The following is an 11542-nucleotide window of genomic DNA, read 5'->3' as shown; positions in this document are numbered from 1 at the left end:
TCCAGGTCTTTCTATAGGTGCTGAGGGACGACATTGCTGCAGAAGGACTTGGGGCAGTTTTGGGCTAACGGCGGCCAAACACAACATTTTTTTTTTTTTACATCAAAAGTTGGTGATCCCCTAACGTTTCATCTAATTGGTATTTTTTCCCAAATACCAGCAAAACTGACACTTTCAGCCTCAGAGCAAATGCTAGTATGCTAGCATGCTAACACGCTAAATTAAGATGGCTAACATAGAAAACATTATACCTGCTTAACATTTTTTTGGGAGATTTTAAAAATATTTTTTACTTATATCAGTCTCAATAGAATACATAAATATATTAAGATATTTAATATTTATAAGATAAATTAAGATATATTGTAATTTTTAACATGTTAGCATACTGATGTTAGCATTTAGCTCTTGTCTTGTTTAAATATACCTTAATTAGCCACAGTTTCCAGTGTATGAGTGTTAAATGCTAATAGGCTATAATTTCTATGTCTTGAAGGCATCGTGACTGTAGTATTAAGATATCATCAGTTTGGTTATTAATGTCATTAGCTATATTTAATTATTGTAACATGTCTAAAAATGCAAAAACAAATCTGCATCTAAAAAAAATCTAACAATGCATTGACAAGAATGGATTGGTTCTCCATAAACCACTCTATATTCATAACATTTATACACTAAATTATGTATTAAATGTATTAGGCTAACAGTGGCCATCAGCCTTCCAGGATCAGGCGTTCCCGCATAAAAAGTCCCACAAGACAGAACAACATGAGGCTTAAAACCCATTTTATTATGACAAATGTACAAGATCAGATTCATAAGAAATAACAGTTAACAAAAATGTAAGGAGCAGACAAAACACCAACAACCAGTCTACTAGGATCTATACACAGCGGACAGGGTGTCTTTCCTCCCAGATTCATCATGAGGTAAATAGGAAACTCTGTTAACACTTCAGTCATTGGCACCAACTTCCTCCCTTAATCCCCTTGCAGCTTTTATTTTTCTCTGTGAACATAACTTTCTCTCCATTCGTATGCAGATCTTGCTACTGGTTATTTCATAACCTTGAGATACACATTAATACATCCTCCTTATCTCTGCGGAGAATATAAAACAGTTACATACAGCACACGGACATCCACATCCCATTACTCGGACTCAACCCACCAGAACACACTTCTATAACATTTTTAGAATTGGGATTTTCTATATTCTGTCCAACTAATCTAAAAGCTAAATATTGTGTATAGAAGCCTAAGTTGTGTGCACTGCGAGCAGCACATATATAGGACTTTGTTTTGTCTTGGAAGTTATGATTTTGGCCTTAGCCAGTATCAAAACGCTATGATAAATAGAGTGGTTTATCCTTTGTGAAGACCATGCTGAGACTAATTTACAAAATATTTTACAAAACAGGCTTCATTTCTTCTCTTTAAATCAGATTCAGCTGTCCTAGATTATTTTCTACGATAACATCACTTTCTCCCCGAGCGTCTGTAACATGCCTTCGGTCGGTCGGCGCATGCTTAACAATGCAGTTTCACTGCGATTCTGAGATATTCCTGTGGCGTCCTTGAGCAACAATGCAACAGATCAGGAGATAATAGACATCCTTAAAACATGCCAAAGTTTTCTGGTTTTGTTACAAAAACTGTTGTGCCAATATTACTTCCCTACAAAAAGAAAACTATTAGAAACTCATGCAATCCCAAAGAATTGCCCAATATATTTTTCCATGATTAAAAAAATGCCTCTAAATATATTACAGCAAAAACTACAGATATACACACAGACTGGTTCCAGCAGAGGTCAGTGAAGTCATTGGTTTGTTGGTTTTTTTTTTGTTGTTGTTGTTATTTTTCTGTCCGTACCCCCCTCCTCCCAGCATCCTGATGTGTCGCCTCAAAACAAATTATTCAACCGGGCTGTTTATTTCTCACAATCCTGATGTTGTTTGAGGTCTTAAAGTTGTCAATTTACTGCAACCTGACCTGAACGTGAACTCGAGATTATGAAAATAGAGGATGTGAATAGAAAAATGGGTTTTTGTATGCTTGGAGGCTGATTTTTATGTATGCAGGAAGTGAAGAGGGAGGTGAATAATAAACAAAAAAAGGGGAGCTGAGTGTTTTTTTTTAAAAAAAAAAAAAAAAAAAAAAAAAGCCATAGAGTTTGCAGGTTTGTTGATCTCTATGAAGGACAATGTACAAAGAAAATAAGACACTACATTTTCAGTCAAAGAGACAACGACAAAAAAGGTTTAGATATACAAAAAATACATCATTATTAAAAAAACAAAAACAAAAACATAGATGTTATAAAGAGGAAGCTAGACTAGATCTCAAGATTAGGAAGGACGAGAGACTTTTACTTCTGATTTCGTTTCCCCAAACAAAACTATAAAAACCAGGAGTTCACCACTGATACTGATGGCAGCGCACATAGTTAAAATAATTATACATGTGTACAATATACAAAAGCTACGCTATCATTTAACAAAAAGTTCAAATGAAGGTTGGTCATATATATATATACATTCACACCTTCAGATGAGGCGAGGGCTTGAATATATATGCATGACATTTCAAATATTCAGGGTATAAAAACTGGGAATAATGTGTGTTTCTTTTTTATTTCTCCCCCCCACATACACACACACACACACACACACCTCCATATCTGACCAGCAATATCTCATGTCGGGTGTATGAAGGGGTTAGCTTATCAAATATGTGATCTAAATAGACATGATCCTCCCCCTTTACCCACTAAATAGAATAAATAAAGCTTTCACAAATTAAAAACAAAAAAAAAATAATAATAAAAAAAAAAAGGGGATAAAATGTTAAAATCTTTTTTTAAACAGACGCCCAGAACTTCAGGTCAATTATGGAATGACTTTTTTTTTTTTTTATTCCTATAAAAATTAAAAATCCCAGTCATTTAGCATTCAAATAGACAATTTTCCAATTTTCCAAACATGTAGACGAGAACAGGAGCTCAATTTGAAAGAAATCTTGGATGTGACATCTTTTAAAAAAAAAAAAAAAAAAAAAAAAAAAAAAACAGGACAGAAAAGATGAGTGACACGTTTAGAGGAAGGAGGTGGTTTGGCAGTGGAGCTGGATGACGTGCGGGGAGGTTAAAACACATTATTACAAAACAAATGAGACTTGATAGTTTGGTGCCCTTATTCGTGGTACAATCCCCACATGGACAGCTTCAGACTGGTGATCCAGTTCTTACTGTATTAGAGATTTCTGAGAACCAAAGATCCAGATGACACCAGTAAAAAAAAGGACGAAAAAGGAAGTGTTGGTGTGGGAAGGAATAATAAAGTTACGCAATATAAAAATACAATACCACAAAAAAAAAAAAAAAAAAATGAAACAGTACACCAGTTTGTTTTTTTTACAATTGTTCGTTATTGCAGACGTAGTCCACTAGGTCTGTGACTCCTAACAGGTCGTCTTCGTCGTCCTCCTGCGCTGCCATGTCCTGGGCGACCAGACCGTTTGGCGCTATGGCGGCGGCTGGCGTGGCACTGATGTTTTTGGGTGGCTCCAGGTTTGCGGTGAGGCCCGGAGCGTCCCTCGAGAGACCCTCGACGCTCTTAACCTGGTTCTGTCCGTTGGTGGGAGGCAGCTCCACCGCATTGCAGTCCAACTGGTTTGTTCCCTTTGTCAGAGCGCTGCCTTCCTCCTCTGCTTTTTCAGCTGCTTTCTTTTCTTTTATTTCCTCCTCCTCCTCCTCCTCCTCGTCCTCGTCATCATCGTCCGAGTCGATGCGGTTCACACGTTTACGGACGGGACGATCCTCTTCTGACGATTCATCCTCCGAGTCGTCGTCCGAGTCGTCCTCTTCGGAAGCTCTCCTGCGTTTTAGCGCGAGCCGTCTGTGCCGCTGCCGGGAATCTTCCTTTGAAGAGTCGGCTCTCCTCTTCACCATCCGATCCCTCGACTCTTCGTCAGAGTCTCTGGAGAAATTCGCTGGAAAAAGAAAACCAGAGACACTTTTAGCTGCCTTGTAGTTCTGTAATGATACTTATTTTTCCACTACGAGGAATAAAAAAACCTTTAACCTGCAGCTTTTCACGACTTAAACCTTTAAGAACCTGTGAGGTCTTGATTTTATAAAAGAATAAAAACATAGAAAAACGTGTAGTACAGCTCACAGGCTAGATGACAACATTTTCTGGGTGGCTGCCTAAGGAAAACATGCATGGCTGCATTTCCATTACCCTTTAATCTGCCGATTATTTTCTCAAACGATTAATCACATTGCCTATAAAACATTACAAAATAGATTAAAATGCCTGTTATAATTTCCTAGCATCAAAGCGAGCATCGTTTATCCGACCAACAGTCCAGAACCCAAAGATATTCAGTTTACTATCATGTATGACACAAAAAAGCTTCAAATCCTCTAATTAGAGAAGCTGCAACCTGCAAATATTTGTAATTTCTGCTTTAAAAAAAAATGACTTTCTGTCATTATTGAGTAATCGATGCAGCTCTAAAGACATGTGGCGACTAAGTCATTCATTCATTTGAAAGGGAGAGTATCTTAAGGTCGCTGTCCATGGTGCTGAAAAGGTTCGTCTTCAGTATTTTTCAGGATTTTGGTATTAAATAATGTAAGAGCTGTTCTGTTCTGACACATAAAACAAATAATAAATGAAACAACAGTAAATAAACAGCAGCACCAACCAACAGAAGAACAAACCAGACAATTATCTACCAGAATATATTTCTGGATCTTATGTTTAAATAAGTGAGGGAAGTATTTTTTTCAAGGACTGAGACCTGGGCCTCATGCAAGAACCACGTATGAACAGATTCATTCTTAAGAGTGATTTGTGGCATTCATCAATTTCCTCGTAGTTAAAATGTCTTAATATGACTGAATTTGGAATTTAGATATGATACTGAAATCAACCAAAATAAAAATGTATATATAACAACAAACCTAATGCAAACTTAATATTCTGTTCATTCTGTTACTGAGAGTTTTTGGATTTTATGATCTCTGCTGGCAGATTTTGTCTCCAACTGCAGACACTGAACATATTGTGTTTATGTCTGCTGATTTCTGAAAGCAGGACTTGAAGCTCCACAAGTGTGAAATTCTTGTTTTTTATCTTTGGGAACATTTTTTTTTGTGAATCAAACTCATGAACTCTCCGCTCCTCATGAACAGCTGATGTTCATCAGGCTGAAACAAGTGATTCACGACAAGTTCGGGCAGTTAAGAGAGTTTGTTGAATCCAGTTTGGAACACCAGTACAAACAAACCTCACAGAAAAAAATAAAAAGAGTTTTCGGAGAAGGAAAATGTTCTTGCATGAGGTCCAATATCATATTCACAGAAGCAGAGGTTATTTTTAATCTGTTTTTCGCCTTGAATAGTGTTTTCCTGCCGCTGCCCTGATTGGAGTCGGGGCAAGGTCCAAACAAAACGCAGCATGTGTTTGGGGCAGAACGAGCCACATCTGTGTCTGCAAAAAATGCTGTAAAACCCTCAGTAAATCAGACCCAGAACGTCACGACAAGGAGTTCAAAAACAAAGTTTGAAAAGTGACGGGGCAAATCATTTTTACAGCAACCTGAGAGGAAAACAAAAAAGAATTAGCTGCACTTAAAAACATGTTTAGACCTTTGAAACCTCCTTTTCCAAAAACAAGGTGACTCAGATTAGAAAAGAGCGTTATTATTATTATTATTATTATTATTATTATTATTCCTACTGGCGTTGCGGAATCAAGATCATGGTCCAGATCTGTCCTGTGTGTCTCTGACTGACCTTCGCTATCCGAGCTGTCCTGGCGACGTCTGGGTTTCATTTTGTCCCGGTTGGTTTCTGCTTGAGATCCTTCGGACTCGGACGTCTCACAGTAGTTCACCTGCTTCTTCTGACTCCGCCGAGACCGCCGTCTACTCATATCCAGATCACTGTCGCTGTACTCGCTGGAGCCTTCAGTCACTGCACACAAACACAAAATAACGGGTCACAAATGTTTGGATATTCTGTCAAAGGGACACGGAAACTCAAATAAGAATGTAAATCACACTAATCCAAAAGGTCCTTTATGAAAATCATTGACTGTTAAACAGATACAGATGTTTAAAAGACAATATGAATAATTTTGGACTGAAGCTTTCAATGGCAGCTACTTCAAATCTGTAAATTAGATTTATTCACACTAAAACAATACAAAGCTTTAGTGTTTGGAAGAACTGAGAATCTTCTCAAAGAGCATTTATATTATTTGGGCGGAAACTGCCAATTATTTTCATCATCAATTAATATGTTAATATTTTTTTACATAACTTAAAATATAAAGCTGAGTCATAAGAGTCATTTTTGCTTAAAACCATACTGAAACAATTATTCGATTATTAAAATAGTTTAATTTTCTGTAGAGATGCACCGATCGATCAGGTTTCAGCTGATTGGTCAGAACCAGTGACCGATCAGTCTCATATATCTGATTTTTTGTCGGTCAACTTTACACACATGTGCAACACACACACAATCTAGATACGGTGACCGAATAAGTAGAGCAGAGTGAAAAAAAAACAAACTGTTCACCCGTTCAGTGTTACAAATAAGAATTAAAATGAGATGAGAGTTGATATTTGCTGTATAAGTAAAGTGTTTTTTGATTAAGGATTTAGGATATTATAAGTTCTGGTTCCCATCAGGGTTTATCTGCAACACTGACTAATATTTTATGAGTATTTTTACTTTGAGTTGACTTCAATGAACTTAAACGTTCATCATGTGGTTAGAAAACTAAATACAGTTTTCATGTTTTATGTTTAATATGAACGATGTTTTATTATAAACATACGACTGAATTTTCCATTAAATGTTTGTGTATGTTGTCAATTATTGTTCTTAGAAAGAAAGAAAGGTGATATTGGCCAAATTCAGAATTGGCAGGTCAGACTTTAAAAAAAAAAAAAAAAAAAAAAAAAAAAGGAAATCGGTATTGACCAGTAAAATTGCAAATCTCTTAATTTTCTGTCAATCTACTAATCGATTTATCGATTAAAAAAGAAGAGAATGTAAAGACGTTGTAAAGTCACGCTCGTCTACAACAAGCTATGTACCTATTTCATCTTCATCGTCATCATCTGTCTCTTCTTCTTCTTCGTCATCCGAGTATCCTCTCGGTCTCCGTCGCTTTCGGGAGCTTCGTCGTCGTGTCGGTGGCCTCTTGACCCACGAAGACTTATGATGCTTCCCGCTGTCGTTGGAGTCCGGCTCTGTTTCGCCCTCCGTCTCGTTTTCCGATACAACAAACTCTTCTTCTGAGCTGCAGGCAGTCAGGAACAAAAAATAAAAATAAATCAAGTGACTCACATATAGAAATAAAAATGGACTCTAACCCGATGCTGTCACCTTTCACTGAGGCGAAACTCTTCCTCGCTTTCCTCCTCGTCCACAGTGCTGTCGCTGTCCAGGTCGTTGAGTCGCCGGCGTTTCTTCTTGCGCTGGCTGATGTTGGGTCGTGGCGGCCGGCCGTTCTCCTTGCCCTCATCTCCTTGGAGGATGGTGGACATGTCCTTTCCTCTATGTCCCGTGATGTTGGCCATGTCTTTACCCCGGCCAGCACCTGTAAACAAATATCACCGTCATCATCGTTACTTTAAATATACCAAGAGCATCTTCTCACGCCGTAAAAAGAATAGCTTGTCCGTCAAATATGAAGCTACAGCCAGCAGGTGGTTAGCTTAGCTTAGCGTAAAGACTGTAAACGGCTAACCTGGCTCTGTTAAGACAGCAAATCTTCCTAAATGTATTTAAACGCCTGCTTTAAAATCAGCAGACGTCTTCCTACCTCCGCCCTCTGCTTCTTTGATGTCTTCCTCGATTGCCTCCTCGATCGCCTCGTCGAATTCATCAAATCTGTAAAAATGAACATAGACAAGAATCCCATTTCATGACTGGTTGATCACACAGAACTTCTACAGTAAAATCAGATGATTCCTGCAAAGAGAATCTTTCCAGGATGAACAGAAAACAGCAGGATGAGGCCTTAAATTTGTTACTTTTGACAGTAGAAAGGAAAACCCGCTGCAGGACGAGCAGAGCGTCACTGGACAGTGTATATCTGTTAACTGGTGAGTGTATGCTGACAGCCTCAATGGTTAATGGCTGATGTTGACAACGGTACAATAATATTTTGCTGTCATTATGTGCGTTTCCATCCACTTGTTTTTATTCTCATTTTTAAAATTTGAATTTAAAAAACCTGATCGGAAACACATAAAAATTAGAAAAATATCCTGAAATATCACAAAAAAAATTGAAAAGTTGCAACAGAAACACTTGCAAATGCAATATTTCCATGTTTTCAACCTTGTTTTTCACCGTTGGGTTCAACTGTTGCTTTTTTAAATTACGTCACCTTGTAGTTCAAGCTTCTTCTGTAATGGTTTAACTGGAGAATTAACACCACCAGCTGTTTATCTGGATGACCGAACTACTCGCGTATTGGCAGCGGATGGAAACGTGCATTTCTTTTGCACAATTATCTGGAAATTTGGTTAAAATTTGCGATACATTTGGATGGAAACTGGCTACTGTAAACAATGTAAACAATAAAAACTACTGAATGTGGATCCAGATGATGAAATATTATAAAGGATGACTCGGAGCACAAACCTGTAGCTGATGTTTTTCTTGGTCCTCGTCGACCTTCGACCCCAGCTCTTACTTCGCTTTGTTTCTTTCTTGTCTTTGATTATAATCTCCGGCTTTTCTTCCACAACCTCAACCTGTACGGAGTAAGAGTCACGTTACAAACATCCACGGGTGAAAGTTTTGCTCCGTTCAAAAAAACGTACAACCACAAGTTTGTACTTACGGTGGGCGTGATGATGTTTTCAACACTGATTCCGACGTAGATGAGACGCTCTTTCCTGGACGAGATAACACACATTCAGAAAGCTCAACATAATAGATAAAAGACGGAGTGATTCATTTCAGTGTCAGTAAAGTGGCAAAAAGAGGTAAAAGTACGCAGTATTTCACAATAAACATTCTTTTTCTTTCCTTCTTTTCATCTGAAGTCAGTTAAATCTACTTTTCTAAACTACAAACAATTCAGAGAAGCAGTTAATACTGTCAACACTGTGCTGTATTGTGAGATTGTATTGTGAGATGTTCTTGTCATGTTGCAACATGTATAAAAGACGTCAATCAGGAAAAATAGAAGCAGTGAAACCATAAAACCATCAAACAGCCCGACAGTGACTCTTGTGTTTGATGGGTGTTTGGTACATTAAGCGTCTTTTGTTGGATTCGATTGGGTGTCACTGCTGCGATCTCTAACCCGGGGGCAGCTTTTATCGGCTTTACACATTTTAATTTAACAGGTCTGGCGCAAAACATCTCACCTTCTCTCAGCTCGTTCCTTCTTTTTCAAAGCGGCGTCGAGGTTTAGCAGCTGCTCTTCTAATTTGTCACAGAGCAGTTTCTACAGAGGGGGATGAATGAAACATTAACATCATGTTTAAATGTACTTTTTCCCATATCTTTAATGTTTTTTGGTGCTCCGACTGGTACGTACGTGTTGACACGGCGGGCAGAACCATTCTCCATCCGGGATGATCATGAGCGGAGGCCTCAGACACGCTGTGTGGTAGCCGCTATCACACGAATCACACAGTAAGATCTAAGAAGACAGATGTTGACAGATGTTAACCTGAGGTGTTCCAACAGAAACATTTATAACGCGTCTAAATTTAACAGAGTTGTGAATTGCAAGGAGCTTCTGGTTCTGGAGGTATTTTTCCACCCTCTGAATTTCCATTTCAAATTTTTCTTTAAACCGTGTCTGAAATGTGCCTCAGCAAAGAAGCACATGAGTCTCCTGGATAACCTAATAATGCTTTAGACTTATATTCTCAGTTTTGTGTGGCTCAAATCAGTTTTCTTTGGCTTTCTCATGATCTTGTAACGGTTACTTTGAGGGTTAAACAATTCTTTCTCCTTGTTTTATATACAGTTCTACGTCTCGTCTATTTCCCTTTTTCTTCTTCTTGTAAAGTTCTTTGTAACTTGTGTTTTAAAAAGTGCCATAACAGAGAGCCAAAGTCATGGTGTCATATCAGGACTCATCTGTGACTCACTGCAGACTCGTCAAAACTGACGCCTGTTCCTGCAGTTTACCTTCCATATTTTAAAGACACACAGCATCCACTATATACATGTATGCTACACAGACAGGCAACAGAAGGCCGGTTTTCACTTCCTGAGGCTAATTTAGAACACACAGAAGTATAAAAAGCAATGAAAACATGGAATTATTTACCGCTGTTATTGACTAAATTAATACAGAAATCAATGTTTAAAAAGCAAGTGAGGACACACCTAGGAGCAATGCCATGTGTATTATTTGTAGTTCTTTGCTGTGTAAGTTCTCCTCATATATATATATATATATATATATATATATATATATATATATATATATATATATATATAATATATAATATATTATATATATATATATATATATATATATATATATATATATATATATATATATATATATATATATATATATATATATTATATATATATATATTTATTTTATTCTCTAATATATGTCTTATGTATGCCAGTTGTATTAATGTATGTTTTTGAAATGTGGACCCAGGAAGTCTAGCTGTCTTTAGGGCACAGCTAATAAACAAACGAACATCACAACAGTTGCTCTAAGAAACTGAAACTGTTGTGATTTCAACAAAGTAAAACAATTACTCTGTGAGCAAATTTAAAAGACTACAAGCGCTGGTACTTGTGTTACTGTAACTTGATATTGTCCACATCAACGCTTTCTTCGAAAGTCTCTGCTGTCTAAATACTTCGACAGCGTTCGCTTCTCTCTGTCCTGCTGTTATTTCAGACCGCGACCCCTCCACTCGCTCACGGACTCGTCTCCTCTGTCGAGACTTGATGTTTGGCCTGCGAACATTTAGGGTTTATGGGAAACGGTGTTTGCTAAAGGCAGCTAAAAACATAAATATCGGATAAAGATCAATATCAGATCATTTTTTGAGAAACTATCTGAACATATGATGTTATATACGACATACTGATGAGAAAGGCTTTGGTCTAAGGCTGGATATTTTGTTATTAGCGTAGTTACAAATATTTTAAATGAGGGATTCTGGTTTCGCTTCAGCTCTAAAGGCCGGAACGTTAACGAGGACCAGCAGGAACCCACCAGCTCAGGGTGATTTGGAAGACCACAATGTTTGCAGGGGTCGTCGTTTGGAGGTAGGTCGTCATCCGAGGATGTCGAGGAGTCCGAGTTTCGTCTTTCTCGGTTGCGGTTCCGCCTCTTTCTGCTCCGCTCGACCTTGTAGTCTTCGTCGCTGTCGTCCTCTTCCTCGCTCTCCTCGTCTTCGCTGGACTCCTCGTCGCTGTTTTCGTCTTCGTCTTCGGAGCCTTTCTTTTTACGGCGCGTTCGAGTGTTGGACCACCTCATCTTCCTTCTCTTTCTCCCCTTAAAGAAGAA

General features: G+C 38.0%; 1 protein-coding gene across 1 annotated transcript in view; it reads right to left on the bottom strand.

Moving 5' to 3' along the window:
* Positions 1 to 772: 772 nt before the first annotated feature.
* The window catches only part of rsf1b.1 (remodeling and spacing factor 1b, tandem duplicate 1), a 23576-nt gene continuing 12806 nt past the window's right edge, over positions 773 to 11542 (bottom strand). The window contains exons 7-16 of the mRNA XM_044371764.1: positions 11249 to 11530; positions 9587 to 9691; positions 9414 to 9493; positions 8882 to 8936; positions 8680 to 8792; positions 7853 to 7920; positions 7414 to 7627; positions 7122 to 7327; positions 5809 to 5988; positions 773 to 3995 (exon numbers count right to left, since the gene is read on the bottom strand). Of these exons, the coding sequence (XP_044227699.1) occupies positions 3418 to 3995; positions 5809 to 5988; positions 7122 to 7327; positions 7414 to 7627; positions 7853 to 7920; positions 8680 to 8792; positions 8882 to 8936; positions 9414 to 9493; positions 9587 to 9691; positions 11249 to 11530 (1881 nt within the window). The 3' untranslated portion in view covers positions 773 to 3417. The remainder of the gene's footprint in view (positions 3996 to 5808; positions 5989 to 7121; positions 7328 to 7413; positions 7628 to 7852; positions 7921 to 8679; positions 8793 to 8881; positions 8937 to 9413; positions 9494 to 9586; positions 9692 to 11248; positions 11531 to 11542) is intronic.

This window comes from Thunnus albacares, chromosome 13 (genome assembly GCF_914725855.1).
Source record: "Thunnus albacares chromosome 13, fThuAlb1.1, whole genome shotgun sequence".
In the NCBI taxonomy this organism is placed as follows: Eukaryota; Metazoa; Chordata; class Actinopteri; order Scombriformes; family Scombridae; genus Thunnus; species Thunnus albacares.
Note: the sequence above shows the minus strand (reverse complement) of the source record. Positions and strands in the feature narration are given on the sequence as shown.